The sequence below is a fragment of the Erpetoichthys calabaricus genome, chromosome 4 (assembly GCF_900747795.2).
Source record: "Erpetoichthys calabaricus chromosome 4, fErpCal1.3, whole genome shotgun sequence".
NCBI classification, from domain to species: domain Eukaryota; kingdom Metazoa; phylum Chordata; class Cladistia; order Polypteriformes; family Polypteridae; genus Erpetoichthys; species Erpetoichthys calabaricus.
The window spans coordinates 33,195,435-33,216,012 of NC_041397.2; the positions used below are offsets into that span (position 1 = coordinate 33,195,435).

General features: G+C 35.8%; 1 protein-coding gene across 1 annotated transcript in view; it reads right to left on the minus strand.

Moving 5' to 3' along the window:
* Positions 1-302: 302 nt before the first annotated feature.
* pds5b (PDS5 cohesin associated factor B) overlaps positions 303-20,578 on the minus strand; it is a 155,442-nt gene continuing 135,166 nt past the window's right edge. The window contains exons 29-35 of the mRNA XM_028799315.2: positions 16,599-16,661; positions 16,072-16,217; positions 15,522-15,633; positions 12,287-12,714; positions 8,293-8,394; positions 7,970-8,117; positions 303-2,012 (exon numbers count right to left, since the gene is read on the minus strand). Coding sequence (XP_028655148.1) covers positions 1,977-2,012; positions 7,970-8,117; positions 8,293-8,394; positions 12,287-12,714; positions 15,522-15,633; positions 16,072-16,217; positions 16,599-16,661 — 1,035 coding nt within the window. The 3' untranslated portion in view covers positions 303-1,976. The remainder of the gene's footprint in view (positions 2,013-7,969; positions 8,118-8,292; positions 8,395-12,286; positions 12,715-15,521; positions 15,634-16,071; positions 16,218-16,598; positions 16,662-20,578) is intronic.

The window sequence follows — 20,578 nt, forward strand, 5'->3', positions numbered from 1 at the left end:
CTAAGCAGCATGGTGAAACTGCAAAATTTCGGAAACCCTGAACAAATGCAGCTACAAGTGTCTTTAACCAGTTTCCCGCTTGCTTAAGCACTTGCTGGGGTAGAAAAGAGCTCATTGCTAATCATTTTTTTTTTATTTCTTTATCACTATGGCAAATAAACCAGATTCTAAATATGTAACACAAACACTTTCCCAATTCTTTTAACATAGTGATGTTTGGAAAATCAGGGTCCCTGCTACAAGGGACTAACCCCTTCTTTGCACTACACCTCAGGACGAGCAACAAATAGTTACAGATTGAATTGTCGAAAAGGGATTCTTTATTTTTTTATCACCATAATGTGCCAGTATGAAAAAAATTAACACAATGCCAAAGATCACATATCATACCAGTCCAAGGCAAACCCAAAAAGACACCAGAACATCCTTTCTAGTACTGGAGGGGTATGGCCTCCCTTGTATATACATCTGCATTATTCCTGCCCCACAGAACAGGTTCAGATATCTTCCTTTAGAGAGGGGTCAACTATTTTGCCCTCTAAATAATTTTAATCATAACATGGAGTAGCCATTTACACCCTTTCTAGGTTCACTTTACTTATGGGTAGACAATGCAAGTGCCAAGGACAGATTGCAGTTAAACAGTCTTCTGGTTCTTAAACTCTAACTCGCACAATAGCATCCCATGTTACTTTATAGGAATTATTTACTGATATTTGGCAGGAATTAAGGCAACATGCTAGAAATGGCCTTTTCAAGGCCTGAGCCCCACCACATATGTGCACCTCAATGACGGCTCCTTACATAACAGACCTGGCATTGAAGATTTCCCTTGCCTGGCCCAGCTCCTTATGTGGGGCCAATGACAGAATATACTGCAATACATCAACTTCAGCCCTCATTAGGGGTCCAGAGGTGCAACCTCATATTCCTATGTCAGCATTTTATTTTGAAGTTGGGATATCTTGCTACAGTATAAAATACATGGATATAATAATGGCATAATGCGCATAACAATAATTTATAAAACTTTTCAACAAATGAATAAATTATCTTCTCTTTTGATACGAGAACACATGCTTTAAAAATGTGGAAGGATTTCTGATATCACAGATTTACAAATAAGAACATAATTCATGTATATTATAATAATAACATTAAGTGTTCTATAGTGATTTTTTTATTGATACAGCAAAGTAAATAAAACTCACTGGGGAAGTAAAAAGCAACCTTAGTACATTAAATTTAATGCACTGATAATATTGAAATAACAAAACCTAATCGTTTTCAGGTTTTGTATTTGACCAGAATTTTGTTTTCCAAATACTGAACTGTAAAATTCATCATTTCCTGTCAACTTCTTTGAAGCTGGACTTTTGATATTTTTATACAACCACCATTGCACCTACACAGAAAAATGTTTACAAGAGAAGACATATTCATGAAAATAATAGAAATCACTTAACACATTGGTAAACAGATAAAAAATGCTAGAAGAATTGTTCCTTTGATTTTGTTTCACAGTAAAGAGTACAGATACAAACACTTACAGATATTGCTTAAGGTCCATTTTAAAACATTTCTCCAGACATATTTAATGGGGTGTTGTTGACTTTAAAGCTGCAAGATAAAAGCTATATAGTTTCAAATCCCCATCCCACCCCCTTGGGAAAATAATAATAATAATAATAACCCCACAAGAAACAAAAAAACAAAAATATTTTAAAAGATTATTTACATTTTTCCTTTAGATTAGAAATCAAATAGTTGGCGCACATCACAATGCACAACAAACCACAAATTACGATATTAATGTGTGTGGCTAAAGCTTGTGACATTAAGAACTGCAAAGAAAAGCGGCAGCAGATGACAGACTTCTTGTCTTCTTTTTCTCTCCCAAACAATTTCCATATTGGGATTTGCAAGGCCTTCAGTCTATGTGGAATTTATATACTCTTTTCGTCACTGTCCTTCACTCATCTTCTTTCCCTTTTAGTGGGCCTGCGTCGTATCTGAATAAGAGAATAAAGAAACACTAAATAATCAAATATATTAAACTAACAAAGTCATTAATATTTAGGTGTTGGAAACAACTTGTAAAACAAGATTGTTTAAACTTAAAAAGATTAAAGAAAATCTTGAACCAATCAGCCCTGATTTAAGCCAGACCCCAGAAATCTCCTATAACCTAAATTAAAGTTGTAAAAGACAGTTTCTGGAATAAGCTTCATTTAATGAAAATGTTCACATATGTTTAGTCTGTGATAAATAGTGGTGCTCAGTGAAATTCACCATAACATCTTTCACTGCAAACATGCAGTAATCAAAAGTCACTGGATATTTCCCTGGGAATTTTCTGACTATTAGAGTAACTTTTCTTGCCCAGTGGCCCCATGATGCTTTGCAAAGCAATCGTGACATCAGCGAGTGGTAGCAGCCAATGTTGGATTGGACAGCCCTCCCAAGTATAATGTTGATTCTTGTAAGTGTGCTAAAATTATCAGAAAATGCGTAAATACATTTAAACACAAAACATGTGCAAAAAAGGAAATGTCAGTGTATTTGTGCCTTTTTGTATGGACTTGAATGTGACCTGCGTGTACTATGTGATCCTACTACTTTAACAGTATTACTCTGGGTCTCTCAATATTATTTAATTATAAAGTAGGCTATAATTCTACTGCACACATGTAGATGGTGCCTTATGAATTTAAACAAATTATTCGTGAGGTTTGAATTTTTACGTGGTATTTTTATTGTATTGGAAAGAGTACAGACTCTGGTCTCTATAATCTGACTAGATCACAGATTATGCACAAAACTGTTACTTACTTTACAAGCTTTCAGACAGCACAAGGGATAGTTCTATACAGTGAAGAAAACATACAGTAACTGATGCATGTAATGTGGAAAATGTATAGTTCTCAGTTGTTACCACCACATGTTTGAAAGAGCATGGAAAACAAAAAGGTTTTATTCTCAGGTGAATAATCTGAAATCTTAAATTCACATTCCGGTAACTGACAAACAGCAGAATTTTCATAAAAAAAAAGTTATATGCAGTAATGTATTCTAGATCAAAACATGTATATGGAAGCTGTATAAGGCTGAAAACTAGAGAGATCTTTATTCTTTTTAATTTTCATAATAATAATACTTGGTGTTTATTAATACAACCCCATAGAAATATGGAAATATGTAAAAATCAAGTAATACTCAAATTCCAATTACTGATGGGCGGATTTCAAATGTTCATGCACCGTTTTGGTATTTGGATGCTTGCAGTGTGGTGAGGCATTGACAACTGTGAACTTTTAAAATAAAAATATCACAATTTTTAAAGCTAGTATGTAAATAAGGTGTTGGATATGTATGTAATTCTTAAGGTTCACACTTAATTTTTTTGTATTGTTATTTTGTAATGTTTTTTAAAAAATACATAAAAGTTACATGAAAATGCAACCCAGAGAGTAAACAACCAGACAACATTTGCTATATTTCTTTTCATGGTTAACTAGTAATGTGTAAAAAAAAAAAAAAAAAAAAAAAAACCAAACTCTCTGGTAAACTTCTGCCATTTAAAAGGTTTGAATTCAAACTGCCTAAGCATAAAGCAAGAGAAGCATTTGTCACAGTGTAATGGCTATTTGCTCTTTCTCAACTGTGTGTGCATTACAAAAGAGAAGGTTGCAATGACACGTGAAAAGTCAAAAACAGAAAATAAAACAATATTCTCAGCTTATGTAGCAGTTTGCTCAAAACAACCAAATTCATTCAATACCCTTAACCACTGCTGCTCATCTGTGCGCTGTCCCTCATTCCACTGTCAACTATATATTTCTAATACATCTCTAAGCCTTCTTTCTTTTCCTCTGTATGCACACAAGTACGCCCTCCTACCATAATCTATCAAACTATTTACAAACAATTCTTTCCTTTCTTTGTGAGATTCTGACATCCATTTTAAGAGGGTAGATTGGTTAGCATCAGAAATAATGAAGCAATAAAAGTAATATGAAATATTTAAAAATTGAATTAAAATTAAGTTAAAAACAATATTTCAGATGTTAAGTCATGTTTCAATAGCTGTGTGTTTTGTGGTTGTCATAAACAAGCTCTTTTTTTGTAATATGTTATTTTTCAAACAATTCTTAAAATGCAAATTAAATTAAGATATAGTACCACTTATTTTATATCTCCCAGTAATCATTTCCATTGCTATGGAAAATTTAAGGATGTATCCTTTGAAAACAGACATTAAAGTGATCAGATAAAAGTGTTGCATACCCACCTATAGAGTATATCATTCATGCATAATTTTGAAGTAACGTTGGTGAGTGAAACACAGCAAAGTGAAGCTTGATGACCAAATATTTAAACAAAAAACCAGATTTGAAGAAGAAAGCATTAAGGTTTGTTTAGAATTCAAGTCGTTAAATTAAATAAGAGCACCAGTGACAGCAGTTTAAAATAAGCTAGGTAACACCATGAAGATAACAATTTTAGCAATTTAAAAATTCTAAAATGTTGCACTATTTTTGTTCATAAAGACATATGAAGAGTAACTGCTACTTCAGTAAAATGAGCAAGCAGATACAAACTGGTATAATATATTACAACTTTCAAAATATTATGAACAAGCCAATGAATTTAAACACATACTAAAACTGCTTTCATAAAGAATTAAATAAAGAAGTTAAGGACTGACACTTGCTGGAAAAAAACACAAATCACCCGAGGAATGGTAATATAACAAATTTTAAAGGAATACTCTATGCAAAAACATATTTTTTAAATATGTTGTTACTTATGCCGTGTAGTTTGTAGTGAAGGCCAAGAAAAATTGTGAATCTAATGTTTTCATGTGGAAATTAGATTAAAAAGTTCACAATTTAAGTCTATACTGATCAATTTTAGACAATTGTACAATATCCATAAAAAAAAAAGTCTTGTGTCACATAATTCAGACGTGATGTTATCCAGTTGTATGTTCACATGCATTTTTACTAAAACCTGGTTTAGTAAGTCACTTCCAGGAAATGTTCTCTTGAACTAAAACAGAATATGCTCAAATGTGCCAGAGTATTTGAATTAAAGATCAGCCTCTAACCCTCCTTCCTAATTAACGTCCAAAAGTCCAGCACAGTAACAACTTATTGATTGGCTATCAATGTGTTTCACAAGATATCGATAGTGCAAACTTCCTTATAGGAAAAACCCAAGTGAAAGCATTGTTAGGAAGAGAACATGGCTTGTACTTGTGCATATCTGTGAAGTTTCAACATGCAAAATGTCAACTCTCCCTATACATTTTCACGGCCTGCTGCTAAATAATTCTGAGGTACTCCAGTTGTGGACATAAATATACAGGTAACAATGGGAGGTGGGTCTGCAATTCAACTGTTCATGCAGCATCTGAGTATATTCCATTTCATTTATCAGCATGAATTCTGGAGGTGGTTTAACAATATTTTAGTAAAACTACATGTCTTTTACACATTGTGAGCATATGACTGGATGGCTTACCATGTAGATTATGTGACAAGGGTAAAGTTTTGATATAGTTTGCCATTGTACAATGTTGGTCACTATATCATCTACTGGTCACTATAATATTAGAAAGTTGTTTTTTTTTTTTTTTTTTTTAATCTCCGATCTGCATGAAACTCATTTTTACATTGAATGTGGGTGAGGTGGCCCCAAAAAGGACTTTTTGGCTTCCTCAGCAGTCACTTCTGCCATACTGCTCAAGTGTTTTGCGAATCGACATGCTCTCAGCTGCTTCAATCCCTTGTCCATTTACGCATGACATCCAGCACCACCTCAGCCCACTCCCCTGGGGTCAGAGGCAACCTGTACAAGATACTTTTACCAGCTCCGTGAGCTGACCAAAAGGAACAACAACAACTTTTATTTATATAGCACATTTTCATACAAATAATGTAGCTCAAAGTGCTTAAGGATGAAAGGATCCAGACCTGAGAAAAGCCTGTGGCCACGCACAAGGGCTGATGGATTCTAGCAGCTGGGAAATATTTCCAATGTGCTCTGTAAGTACTGTGTTTGCCCCCCACCCCACTACAGTGCTGCTGAAGCTGCCACTTGTAAGCTTCTTTTATGTCAGCTTCTCCAGGAGGCGCAGAACTAATATATACCTACCTCTCTGTGCCAGGGTCTTTTACATGTTCTCCCTGTGTGTTTACAGACTGACTGGAATGAGTGAGTGTCAGTAAGTTTACTCACTCAAACATGTTGGCATAAGTTTTTAAAATATTCTCAGCAAGAATGACTCATTATGTATTAAAAAAGGTCAATAATTGGTTTATGATACTTCAATCTGCTCTATCTTCGGAGTATTTTTTTTTTTTGGGAGTATTGCGAGTGCATGCACACAAGTTACACATCATTGAAAATTGTGATGTGTAGGTGGCTTGGCTCTTTCAAAAAGATTTTATAATTCACTTATTATTCACTTCAGATTTATTGTTAAGTGTAAAAACCGCAAAGATATATTCACTCAGCGTGAATCTCGCTATGTAAAATAACACAGAATTTAATGGTCAAAAAGTAAGCAGTGTTTAGGAAAAAATATTATTTCATATTATTTGCGTTTGCATCTGTCGGTTATTACAAATCACTGCAGAGCATAACCACTGATAAAATAGAATTGCAGAAGCAAAAGTAGGATTATAAACAGAATACAGCTTGGCAAAGTGGGGTTGCCCCAGTTGACAAGAGTGCACTTTCACAAGATGTTTTGTGAATCACACATTCACTACTATAAACTGTCTGACTAAACCAGACTATAAAACCAAATACTAACATATTAATTGATTGTTGTAGAGCAGTTAAATACATTTTTGATGTCACATGTTTTCTAGATCCTTTCGAATACCTGTTAGTTTGATAATCATAACTCTACTTGTATTGTAATTTTTGCAGGGCAGACACTTTGATTTGCAATGCTCATGTATGGTGGAGGAAAGAAAAAAAAACAATAAGTGTTGCCCTCTACACAGGTACAACACAGTAGCACAGAAACTAAAACAAACACACTGACCAGAATAAACCTTTTCTGGTTGACTGTGAATAGCACTATATTTGCATCAAATAAACAAATGTTTAATGTTTTTTTTTTTTAATCCATTTACTGCCATGTACAATTTCTTGTATTAGGAACTTGTCATTTTTTGCATACCCCAACTTACTCTCCCCCCCAGAGAGCTTTGGGGTCAGAGCACAGGGTTAGCTATTGATACAGAGCTCCTGGAGGAATTTCAGGTTAAGAGCCTTGCTCAAAAGCCCAACGTAATATTCATTCTGTCACTGCCAGGATTTGAACCAGCATCCTTTGAGTTGCCAGCTCAGATCCTGTAGCCAGAGAACCACCACTCTGCTTAAGTTGCTTGTCTTGTTTTAAGTTTGCCATCACGGGCTGGTCATTTTTAATATCTATTATTTAAAATGAAGAGTTGAAATCAAAACTGTGTGCTTCAAAGGCTTCATTTTGCACATCTGTTTTCCCCTCACTGTTAATCTACATATATAGGTAGCATGATTTTCAGTTGCACTGCATCTCTGGGTCTGAACTCCTTGACTGAAATATTCCTCATCAATATGCTGCTTTCTGAGATGTATGACGGTGTTACAAAGCTGATCAAGCCCAGCTCAGCCACTTGCCCTTGGTTTATCGGTAGCACTCATATACTGTAGGCAAAACAGTAGAAAAAATCCAAAAAAAGGCCATTATCTTTATTGATATTTATTTTTATCTAATTACCTAGAACTATTGGCAATTTTCTGTGGGGAAAATGTTATTGTGGCATTAAAGTGTTCTTACATAATTCCACTGTGGATGTCTACATTTTTATATGTGAAAAGTGTGTTTGCATTATCTACCAAAACTATGCAAGCATACTTAGAATACCTGTTGGTATTATTTAAGATTAGTGTTCGGAAATTTACTTGCCTTCTTTGTGCTGACTGCTGCTTCCTCTTCCTCCTCTCCATCTTCTTCCTCTTGATGAACATCATCAATGCTCTCCTGTGAGATATCTAATTCATCCTCAGAATCTTCCTTAGTGAAGACTGATCGAGATCTTGGCCCTCGGCTAGGTCTTAAAAACAAGAAGATAACCAGATAAAGCAATACATTTGAACTCACTTTTGAAAGCTGCTTAGCGAACAATGCATTTTGCTCACCAGAAAAAAAAAAAAAAACAGCTGACAAACAGCAGGATTTGTTTTTGGTGAAACACCGTAAGATAACACCTTGGTTAAAAATACACCTACGTGCTTTTCTTTGGCTGTGATTGTGGAGCTTTAGGAGGTCTTCCTCGTCTTTTCTGTGGAGTTGTCTCAACAGATTCATCAGTAACCTCAGATGTTTCTGCCCTGCACAAAAATAATGCATAAACTGAAAACGCGCTTGTTCGAGAATACAGATCATAAAAGCCATGATGACACTGTAAGCTATAAACCACAATCTACAGTGGTGTGAAAAACTATTTGCCCCCTTCCTGATTTCTTATTCTTTTGCATGTTTGTCACACAAAATGTTTCTGATCATCAAACACATTTAACCATTAGTCAAATATAACACAAGTAAACACAAAATGCAGTTTTTAAATGAAGGTTTTTATTATTTAGGGAGAAAAAAAATCCAAACCTACATGGCCCTGTGTGAAAAAGTAATTGCCCCCTTGTTAAAAAATAACCTAACTGTGGTGTATCACACCTGAGTTCAATTTCCGTAGCCACCCCCTGGCCTGATTACTGCCACACCTGTTTCAATCAAGAAATCACTTAAATAGGAGCTGCCTGACACAGAGAAGTAGACCAAAAGCACCTCAAAAGCTAGACATCATGCCAAGATCCAAAGAACAAATGAGAACAGAAGTAATTGAGATCTATCAGTCTGGTAAAAGGTTATAAAGCCATTTCTAAAGCTTTGGGACTCCAGCGAACCACAGTGAGAGCCATTATCCACAAATGGCAAAAACATGGAACAGTGGTGAACCTTCCCAGGAGTGGCCGGCCGACCAAAATTACCCCAAGAGCGCAGAGACGACTCATCCGAGAGGTCACAAAAGACCCCAGGACAACGTCTAAAGAACTGCAGGCCTCACTTGCCTCAATTAAGGTCAGTGTTCACGACTCCACCATAACAAAGAGACTGGGCAAAAACGGCCTGCATGGCAGATTTCCAAGACGCAAACCACTGTTAAGCAAAAAGAACATTAGGGCTCGTCTCAATTTTGCTAAGAAACATCTCAATGAGTGCCAAGACTTTTGGGAAAATACCTTGTGGACTGATGAGACAAAAGTTGAACTTTTTGGAAGGCAAATGTCCCGTTACATCTGGCGTAAAAGGAACACAGCATTTCAGAAAAAGAACATCATACCAACAGTAAAATATGGTGGTGGTAGTGTGATGGTCTGGGGTTGTTTTGCTGCTTCAGGACCTGGAAGGCTTGCTGTGATAGATGGAACCATGAATTCTACTGTCTACCAAAAAATCCTGAAGGAGAATGTCCGGCCATCTGTTCGTCAACTCAAGCTGAAGCGATCTTGGGTGCTGCAACAGGACAATGACCCAAAACACACCAGCAAATCCACCTCTGAATGGCTGAAGAAAAACAAAATGAAGACTTTGGAGTGGCCTAGTCAAAGTCCTGACCTGAATCCAATTGAGATGCTATGGCATGACCTTAAAAAGGCGGTTCATGCTAGAAAACCCTCAAATAAAGCTGAATTACAACAATTTTGCAAAGATGAGTGGGCCAAAATTCCTCCAGAGCGCTGTAACAGACTCATTGCAAGTTATCGCAAACGCTTGATTGCAGTTATTGCTGCTAAGGGTGGCCCAACCAGTTATTAGGTTCAGGGGGCAATTACTTTTTCACACAGGGCCCTGTAGGTTTGGATTTTTTTTTCTCCCTAAATAATAAAAACCACCATTTACAAACTGCATTTTGTGTTTACTTGTGTTATATTTGACTAATGGTTAAATGTGTTTGATGATCAGAAACATTTTGTGTGACAAACATGCAAAAGAATAAGAAATCAGGAAGGGGGCAAATAGTTTTTCACACCACTGTATACTTGTTTCCTTTTGGTCAGTGAAACAAGGATCCATAGCCAAACTCAGCCAACCTAGTTTTTATTTAATGATTTGTGGACACTGTCCACTGATAGTAAATTCAAAAAATCAAACGCAAGTCCCTCATGCCAGAGAGATTTATGCTCAACCAAGGAGGCTGGAGTTGTAGATAGGTTTATAGGTTTTGGTTAAAAGAAGGTCATGAAAGAGTAGAGCTTATAGTCAGTACCTGTTTGCCAATCCTTTCCTGAAAATTTCCTGTGCAGCCAACTTATGCAAACATATTTCCCAGTATGCCACATAATGCCTTGTGAGGCCAGTGTTTCATCACAAAGCTGTAGCAGCCATGTTGGATGAGGATATCGCTACCCAATCACACAAGCACAGAACTATCATGCAGCATACTGTAAGCACACTTTACTTCACACTTTATGGCATGGTTATACCTACACATGCATGTGTGATGTCACTACCCGAGTGGTACTGTGGTTGGATTCACACGCCACAGGTTATAATTATTATAATAATAATAATAAAAAGAAAAAAAAACTCAGTTTTTACTTAAATTAGCTGACCATAATGGCAGTATTATGAAAATGCTTTGTTGTTTCGCACAGATGCATTGTACATTGTGTCTTCACTGCTAAATTAACCACTATGTATTTCAGATTGGGCAGTGACGGTCACTGCACAGCATGGCCAATCAGTGCCCTGAAGACTGGAACTCTGTGAGCACATAGGGATTAGCAATACTTGGCAGCAATAGCATAACATGCTAATTCCTGTGGGCTCACTCAGTCACCGTCAGGCCACATAGGTAATTGTGAATGCCGGCATGATGAGACACTGTGAAAAAATAATAACCGCAAAATATTTATTACTCTTTACAAGGCAAAGCATCAGCACAGAAAAAGAGCAAAGCATCTGCACATAGAGATCAGAAACAACACAGAGGTGTTAACTCACCAACTTCAAAAAATGGATTAAGCCAGCCTCACACAGCCACTGTGTGGCATGGCCAATCAGTACCCTAAAGGTTTGAACTCTGAGTGCAATCCTTTTGTTTAATTTACTTATTGCTAGTTAATGAGCATTTGCTGGCTTTTGTTGTTTAAGGTATGGTAGAGTAGTGGTTAGCACTGCTGCCTTATAGGTCAGGTCAAATTTTTGGCCACTATAAACAGTCCAGCATAGCTGGCAGACACTTTCCTAGCCCTCAGAGACACTTAGGACTATTGCAATTTTAGAATCCTCTCAAAACAAGTTCAGTTCCTCCTTGCCTGTAAACTTCAATGCATTTTGCCGAGTTTGATGAAGTTTGCTGATATTTCCATGATTTCCTTGAACTTGCAAACAACGTCAACATCGTAGGATTACAACTCAAACTATTAGGTTTAGTGCTTAGGAATTTATAAAGATTTCATCAAATGGGAGAACAAGGGATTAGTGGATTGGTTTAAGAATATGGTAAAGCCACTGGCAGTCACATGCATAATGTAAAACAAAATGTTTCTTAAAAGAAAAAAACACTGATGAAGAAATCATGATAAGCTTGGTAATAAAACAAATTTGACAATGCCATCCAGATTTGACAATGCAATCACGAGTAGTTTTACACATTAGTACCTATAACATATTTTTTAAGAAATCACTGACATTGCATAAACATTTCTGCAGTTACTTTACCATAACCTGAACAAGGGGCCAGTCCATTGTAGGCCCCACTCATACATACCAAACACACTTACACTTGGCCAATTTGGATTCAGCAAATAATCTAACCAGTACATATTTTGGGATGTAGAAGGAAAATCTGAGTACTTGGGGGGGAAAAACCCCATGCAGACATGGGGAGAATGGGCAAACACCATAGGAACAATGCTTGGGTGCAAGATTCACACCCAGGACACAGTGCCCATAAAGCAGTGATGCTAATAATGGCAGCATCGTACTGGCCATGTTACATTATGTAATAGAAAAGGTTTTGCAATGTGTTCAAGTTAATTTCAAGACTTTGCATTGATTGCATATAGAGCCCACACATGTGCTGACATCATATATGGTTTAGCAGTAAGTGGTCTATCTGGCATTGATGGTTTACTGATAAAAATATGATATGAACTTACTATATCATTTGTCAGGCAGAGAATACTAAAAATAGTAAAGGATTTAAGCAAAACAAACCTATGCTGTGACTTCCTCTGTGTTTTAGGTGGTCGACCTCTGACTTTTCTGTCCATGTTTTCCCTATCTCCTTCATCCTCTTCCTCATCATCTAATTCCTCTTCTACAGGTGGTGCTGCCTTCTTTCGACCTCTTCGCCCTTTTGATGGTGTCTCTTCTTTTGTCAAACTACTACTAGCTGCTTTTGGAGGTCGTCCCCTTCTGGCCTTTTTGGGTGGACTGTTTTGTTCATCTTCGGCCTCAAGCAAATCATCCTTAATTCGTTTTTCATCAGACCACTGCTGTTCATCTGATTCTGAAGGACTGGTATTGATAACTCGTTTGCGACCTCTTTTTGGCTTCTGCTCCTGTCCAGTATCATCCATTAGTGACCTTTCTTCTTGATCAACAGTTGCAGCTTTCTTTCTGCCTCTAGGCTTCTCAGTTTCCTTGCAAAATGTAATATAGAAAAAAAAACAAAAAAAATACACCCTTCAAAATGCCATCTTCAAATTATTGCAGATTGCTATATGCTATACTAAAGCCTTAATAGATGACACATATTAGTTACTCAAAAACAAGTTTAAATTAAATTTGTCAAACAAATATTTTGATACATCCATCCATTTTCCAACCCGTTGAATCCGAACACAGGGTCACGGGGTCTCATGGTTAATAGGTCTCAACTTGACAACCTACAAAAGTTTAAGTCTCCTAACAGAATAAAAATATTGCATGCAAAACAGTGTTATTAAAAATGCTACATTAAAAACTCACTGTCAAGCATAATAAACCTGTAACAATGGTTTTAGCAAACTGATGAAATAACATTCATATTTGCACACCTACATGTTATTTTTCATAACTAATAAAACTTCAACTAATGAGAAGTTGATGTATGATGTAAAGGGCAATATTGTGATTATACAGATCTAAGATTAATGATTTATTCTCTACTGTGTAAAGTTTCTATGATTTCCATCCCATTACTTGATAATCCTAGATATACTGGTGTGCTCCTGTTCACAAACCAGGATGTTCACATTTCGCTGAAGAGATAAGTGAAATGGAAGTGATATTTTTTTCATATCATATTAAATGCTCAGTTTCCTTTTATTTAAGATGCATACATTTTAAAGCAATCAGTACATTTCAGTTCTGCTATTTGCAAGAGAAGACATCTTCACCTTTATTATTAATAAGTGCATTTCTTGGATTATTATTTCACATTTTGTTTGTCTTTTTCCCCTTTTCTACAATCTTCCTAGCATCTGGGACATATGTAAATATTCACACTTCACCTTGACATATTATATTAAAGAAAGCATATCTTACGAAAATTACCTTTGAAAAATGTAACTAAAATATTTAGTGGCTGAACCATTGGAGGCTCAGATGTCTAGTTCATAATGCATCTGAGGTCAAAAATAAGTGGCAGTTCTTTCCTGAGAACAAACACAGTGTTTGGTGTGCCTGTCTGCAAATACAAACATCTGGAGAAAGGAGGAAAGGCTGGAAGATTGTTGAAAAATATGGTGCTTTATCATGGGTTTAAAAATGTACACACTTAAAAAGTCAGAGCAATAGCAGAAAGCTGTTGTCTATAAACTATGGTGGTATTACAACCAACATCTTCTATAACCGAAAGACTTGTCTGTGAGCCTGAGGCAGCAAGGGAGTTAAAAGCAGAACAATAAGTGTGTATTACCACAGAGAATGAAATAAACATAAAGGAAATACAGTTTAACGAAAGGAAGACACATAGGTTTTTTGACCATTGGTAGGTCACAATTATAACATATTTCTGTAAAGAAGTAGGTTAGAAAGAACTTAAGTTAAAGCATTACTTAATTCATGCTCATTGGTTTATTGCATTATTTCAGTTCTAAAAAATGAAAATGTTCCTGATCAAAAATTCTAAAGTAACAACAAATTAGCCAACCAACAGTAAAAATAACCCAACATTTAGCTCCAGGCAATAAAAATGTACTATCCAAGTCTTACACGCCTTTAAAGTTGTACAATTAAAATTATGACAAAAATATCTGTACATACAGTCCAAAATTAAAATTATGCCATGATATAATATTTAGACCAAACACATCCAGCATTACTTTGTTTGGTGGGCTGAAATGACTGGTGTTCTGTGTTAAAGTTTATTAAAAGACAGCATTTATTCCTAAAAAGAAGAGGGACATTGGGTACTTTTTATAGCTTTTTTTTTTTTTTTTTTACCTTTAGAAGGTTTTTTGTCATTTGTGTGGTTGCACTATGTGTTTAAGGTGTGTTTTAATTGCATGAGATTCTACCTTGTGATCTGTGTAGTAAACATAGTGTTAGAAGCCGTTAAGTAAACAGGAAGTAAATAACCAGTGTCACAGTCACTCATAGTAAATAAGTAAGTGTGCTTCTTTAGAGACAGATATAAATAACATCCTGATTAACTCTAAAGGTTCCTAACTTGATTAATTCTAAAGGTACTCTGTATAGTATTCAACTAGTTGGAATGACAGGTAACATAGAAGTAACCCATCTGGTATACTGATAAATGAACTTCAAAAAAAATACATATAGCAACAAACGTGTGCATCTAGTATGATTTAATTTAAAGGACATTTACAAAAATGCCAAAAGGAATGCCTGCATGTTAAAATATTATTAGCTAAGTTTTGTGCCTTAAGCGGTTATACCAGCTGCTTTTTAAGAGCTTGATAATATGCTTCCTCCTGAACAAGTAGCATCTTTTTAATAGTAAAAAAATCACAATTTATGAGATGCTCATATACATTATAAATGAAATTATATTTTTATGTGTACTGTATGTGCAGAGTGTGGGGTCATAATTAAAAAAAAATCAAAACAAAAACAACTTCAAATGACATTGCAGCCTTAGTATATGTAATCTTTCAAACCACTGCTTTTATAGCAGGAATTTCTGGTCTCCTTGTTTGGTAATTATTAAATTACAGCAATGTAAAATCACACCCTGATGTCATATAGTATATGGCAAATGAAGGTGCTAGCGAAAGAAGCTGTGTATTAGATTTATGGATTGGGATTGGAATCCCTTGGGACTCATTAGGTGACAGAAATCTGATGAAGCTTCACTAGCCAAAACATAGTGAACCTTTAGTTTCCTCAAAGGTATTTTTCTATTCAGAGCAATTTATGTTTTTAACATATAAATTAATTTATTCATTTGTCTTAAAAAAAAAAAAAAAGCTGCTTGTGGTTATAATAATAACTTGAGGCATACCCTTAAAAGATCAGAATCTTCTCTTTTGTCATTCTTTTTTCCTGGTAGAGGAGAGGTCTTCATTATAGTAATATCTTCATTTTCACTATGATCCATTTCACTGCTATCAAGGCTGTACAACAAATTAACACACAAAATATATAGGTGACATAATAGAACTAAGATGGCAAGGATTATACAAACTTTTAATATTATCTTATTAGTTACATCTCAGATATTTATGATTATTCCAAATTCCTCCCATATTTCACTATCAGAAAAAATAGGCCATTGCTCATTTAAATAATCATTGTACACTGGCACTTTGTAGTCATACTGTATACAGTATGCTGTGCAGCAAACAAATTCATCCAGCCTTTAAATAAAAGACTTGCAACATGAAAACAATTTAACAAAAGGTTTTTTAATGCTTTTAATATAAATGTGAAAAGCAGACAGCATAGCACTTCTAAATGTCTGCATCTTAATTAGTGAAAAATCAGGGAATTAAATCAGAACCAAAAATATGTATTTTATATTATCCAGTAATATTTGATATATGTACAATTACCGTCCTTTACTTCTTCCCGGAGAGCTGGGATTAGAATTGCTGCTGGCATTGCTGATTGTCTCCATGCGTGAAGCCTTGGTCTGCGACTGCTTTCCAGCAGCAGACAAGGGTTTGTTTACTGCACCAAGAACATTTGCGGCCTTTGGCTGACAGGAAGGGGAGGGGATAAAGAGGACAAGACAGGCAATTAAAAACACAGCAGAGATCAAATCCTTAGTGTCCACAGAGAGGAGAACATGTACCATACATATCATGAATTGATAACATTGTAATACAGTTAATAAATAAAAATGCATAAATAGAAAAAAAAATGCTTTAAAAAATTAAAATGGGATTGATAGACATCAAAAAATACTATTTTAATGTTAGCAACACCAATATAAACAAGGACAATTCACAAAATCAAGAGCACACATTGTCTTATGAACAAACAGATATCATTATTCAGCATATTTATTAAGTTAAATCAGAAAACAAGACAATATAGGCAGCCAAACAAAGAAAACAATTTAAGTACAAAATCTTACCTTCCCAGGAATAAAAAACGATTTCATTTCTGGAGGGAGATAATTCTTTGTGTTGCTAAAATTCTGCAAATATATTAAAAAAATAATTGCAATAAACAAGCATTAAAGTTATATTTAGTCAAGAACTGCATAATTTTTTTCTCCATAATGCACCTATCATAAATTACACCATGTCGGCAGTCTTCTGTTCAAAGTAGGTCACAAAAACAATAATAAATAACTCTTGGTATGGTAAACCTGTCATATGGAATATGTTATCATCCACAATAAAAATGTAGTATGTTTTTGTTATCAAATACTTATTAACTTAATACACACATACATAGAAGTGCAAATCAAACAACCTTGAAATCATATAAATAAAATAACCCCCTAAAGCACTAAATGGACCTTATTTAAAGGATGGCTGTTTAAAACTCACATAGCTAAAAGGAGAAAAAGATCTGAGGCGGACCAGGTCTGATTCAACTGAAAACTAGTACAGGGCTTCCATTAGATTCTAGCCAGCACCAAACAAATTTCAAATTAAGCCCCCAGTAGTATAACTCAAATGTTATGCTTATAGAATTACTCCTCCAACAGATCTGTCACACATAAAGACAAAGTTTGACAGAGTCACTTTTTCTATCTGATAGGACGATGGACTTTGAACAACTTTCTGGTATAATTTGCTTTCAAAATGTTTATGTGATAAAACTTCAGCAGTCAGCAGAACAACTCTTGCTCTGCCTGCTTTGTTAATCTCATAACAGGTTAGCAACAATATTTACTGCAAAATAGGAAGCTCTACATGCATATTAATATATCGGAGTCTTTAAGGATAAAAAAAAAAGTATGACCAGGGCTACAAGTAAAATGTTGAGTTTGTAATGTTTTAGGAACATAAGACATGCCTAGCAAGTACTGGTCAAAAGGCACAAGGCCAATGTCCCATTAGTGCAAAAGATGTAGCAGGGAGGCAAAAGACTAGCATAAATTCAAACCTATACAGAAAACCGGTCTCTATTATTCCATCCAGAAACCATGCCGGATCAGAGACTAACCAGCTCATAATGTAACCAAGATGAAACATCCACCTGCTCATCTAGGCACACTGAATGCCTAGACTACGAGCAAGATGAGCTGCTATCCATCCAGGCTGTATAGGTATGATTTGTTACACTTATTTTGCTCTGCTTCTGGCTTTAGGCACATTAAGAACCTTAAGTTAGAAAATGTTAATCTATAATGCATTAATAAAAGTGTAAACCTTCTATCCTGCTTGTTCTGGTGCTCTATCTTGTCACCTGCATTCATATATATATATAAGAGAATGGGAGAAGTATTTAGCCACATTAACAATCAACCCTGACAGTAATCATAAATGAAGCTGCAGAAATGGCTAGATTTTTGTGACAGACTGATATGTGTAAAATTATGAGGGCTATATTGGGTTTGTAGGACATATTGCACACATCTGAAAGTGAGAACAGGATCACTCTAGGACCCTTTCACAATAATACACCATTCCACAGCAAGCAAGACCGGTGAGATCTAACTTCTTGCCTGTATTTTATGAGAACAGAAAGTGCAAGCATAGCGATAATAAAGTTAAACTGAGGGACTATATTTATATTAATAAAAGCAAGTTTAGAATGGAAGAATAGGGGCTCGTGAGAACAGGAATACTAAGTCTTTAACACACCTAAAACAAGCAGGTAATTAAGTGTAATGGTGTGAGAAAAGGAAGAGATGTCAAAGCCTAGATACCTGATGAGGTTTTCACACAGGACAGCCAGTGAAGAGGAAGATTCAGTGTCAGAAGGTGTAGGTAACAACTCTAAGCATTTGATAAAGCAGGGATAGTAGCAGTTTCCCAAATGCTGAGAAAAACTCTAGCAACAACCCATATAGGCCAAGAGCCTTCACAGTATGCAAAGAATTTAAATCCTCCTTAACTTCAATCACAGTAATAGAGATATCTAGACTTCAGGCATCATCCTTGGAAAGTCTTGGAGGAGTAGTTTGGAGAAATTATTTCCCTTTAATCAAGAAGATAGACTGAGTATTTAGAAATCATTTCAAAACAGAATTCCATGAAGTGCTTTAATTTCATTCAGGTTATTAGTGGGGTGTTCGGCTTTAGACTGAATGGATGTAGGCTACATAAATTTGATGAATTTGTCAACAACATAAGAGCTAGTAGCTTACTGCACCTAGTTCTGATAATACCTGTCTAGCGTGTGATGCAGTACGAAAAAACGCTATGCCATTTGAACATGAGTTGTCATCTGAACATTTTTTTCTTCTTCAATCTTGCCTGTACTTGCCTATGTCTACATTTTCAGTATCATGCATCATAACGCTGAGTACAGGCAAGATCTGGCATAGCATTTTCAAATAATGACGTGTGTGCACGAGAGACGGATCTCATTCAAGTAGTTATTGGAATATAAAATAAACACTTTCGCAAAGGTATAGCGAAACAAGTGTGCTTTAATTCAAGAATAAAACTGAATAACAAAATATTCAAGTGATAAGATACTAAGAATAAATGATTCACCAGTGTTTGTGTGTCTGGTTATATCCCTTCAGCGAGATCTTTCACAGGTTGCAAAACTTTACACCGGCTGTTACAGACTGAAATCAAAGGCTGCTTCTTTTTGGCTACATACACCGTCAGCATGGTACTGCCAGATCTAAACATTAGTGTGGTGACCTGCTTGTATACTAAAATGACTTTAGCTGCAGGTGGAAGTCCCATTTTACTTCTGGTGCCAAGCAGAATTGTGTCACGGTGCAGCAGTCTATTAGCCAGGGAAAGCGCTATGAAGAAGCTGTCTGTTGTTATGGTTCTGCCTTTGTCCAGAAATGGCTCCATAAGCTTTATGAACATAGACTCAGAAAGTATTTGCCTTGGGTTGTAACTCAAAACACAGTTCTCAACAAAACGTTGCCAGATGTCTGAAACCACAGCAAATCTGTCATTTTTCATACATTCTGCACGGGTGTCTTTGTTGTCAAAGCACAAATGCCGTATGGTACTCTGATAGCGGTTACGGGACATTGTATCTTTGATTGTCAGTTCAACAAATAGTTCTGAGCGGGCATCAGCCACCGCACAAACTGTGGTCATCGCTGCTCTTGTGAAAAGAATGGAGATAAACGGCATCAACTCAGAGAGGGAGAGGCAAGATCGTTGTACCATGTCAATGTCACTGACAGAATAAAATTGAATAATTAAAAAAAACAAGCTCTTTTACAAGTAGGCAAAATTTACACTAGGTGTTACAGACTCAACTCAAATGTATGTTTTTATAATATTATAGTAATAATAATAGCAGCAGGTCAATACACGGGGCGCCAAGACTGAAACCCAGCACCTTTAGGTTATAAGGCAGCAGTTCTTACCTCTGCACCATTCAAGAACACGTATCATCTTCCTGTCAATTGACATTTGAGTCTGGGCTTTCAACTCATTGACCACAACATGTAAATCAAATGATTTTTTTTTCTTTGGTTATATTCTTGAATAAAAACGCACATGTTTATTTGATATTTGGACTAAAGTCTTCACACATTGCACAATTCACATCATTATTAGTATAACATGGAAAAGTTTCTGCTCTAGGTATGTGTTCAGCATTTCTTGCCTCACATTTTCTGTCATCCTACACTTACCCAGATCTTTGTAGACACGGAACGCACATGAAATGCATTTATTCCAAATAACGATATACTGTATTATTTACCCTATACAACTCCAGGAACCTCACATGCAGATAAAGAGCCTTGGCTTGAGCTGGGAGAGTTGAGCTGCATCAAGGCAGGAGATGGGACAGTAGGCTGCTTGCGCTGATCGTCACATTTACAAAACAAAAGACGCTGATGGAGAGGTGTGAAGGGATTTACGGTGGCCCGGGATTACAAGTTTTTTTGTAGGCTTCGTAATTCTAGTGTTAAGCAACTTAAGCAGTTTGATTCTGATTATGGAGAGACAC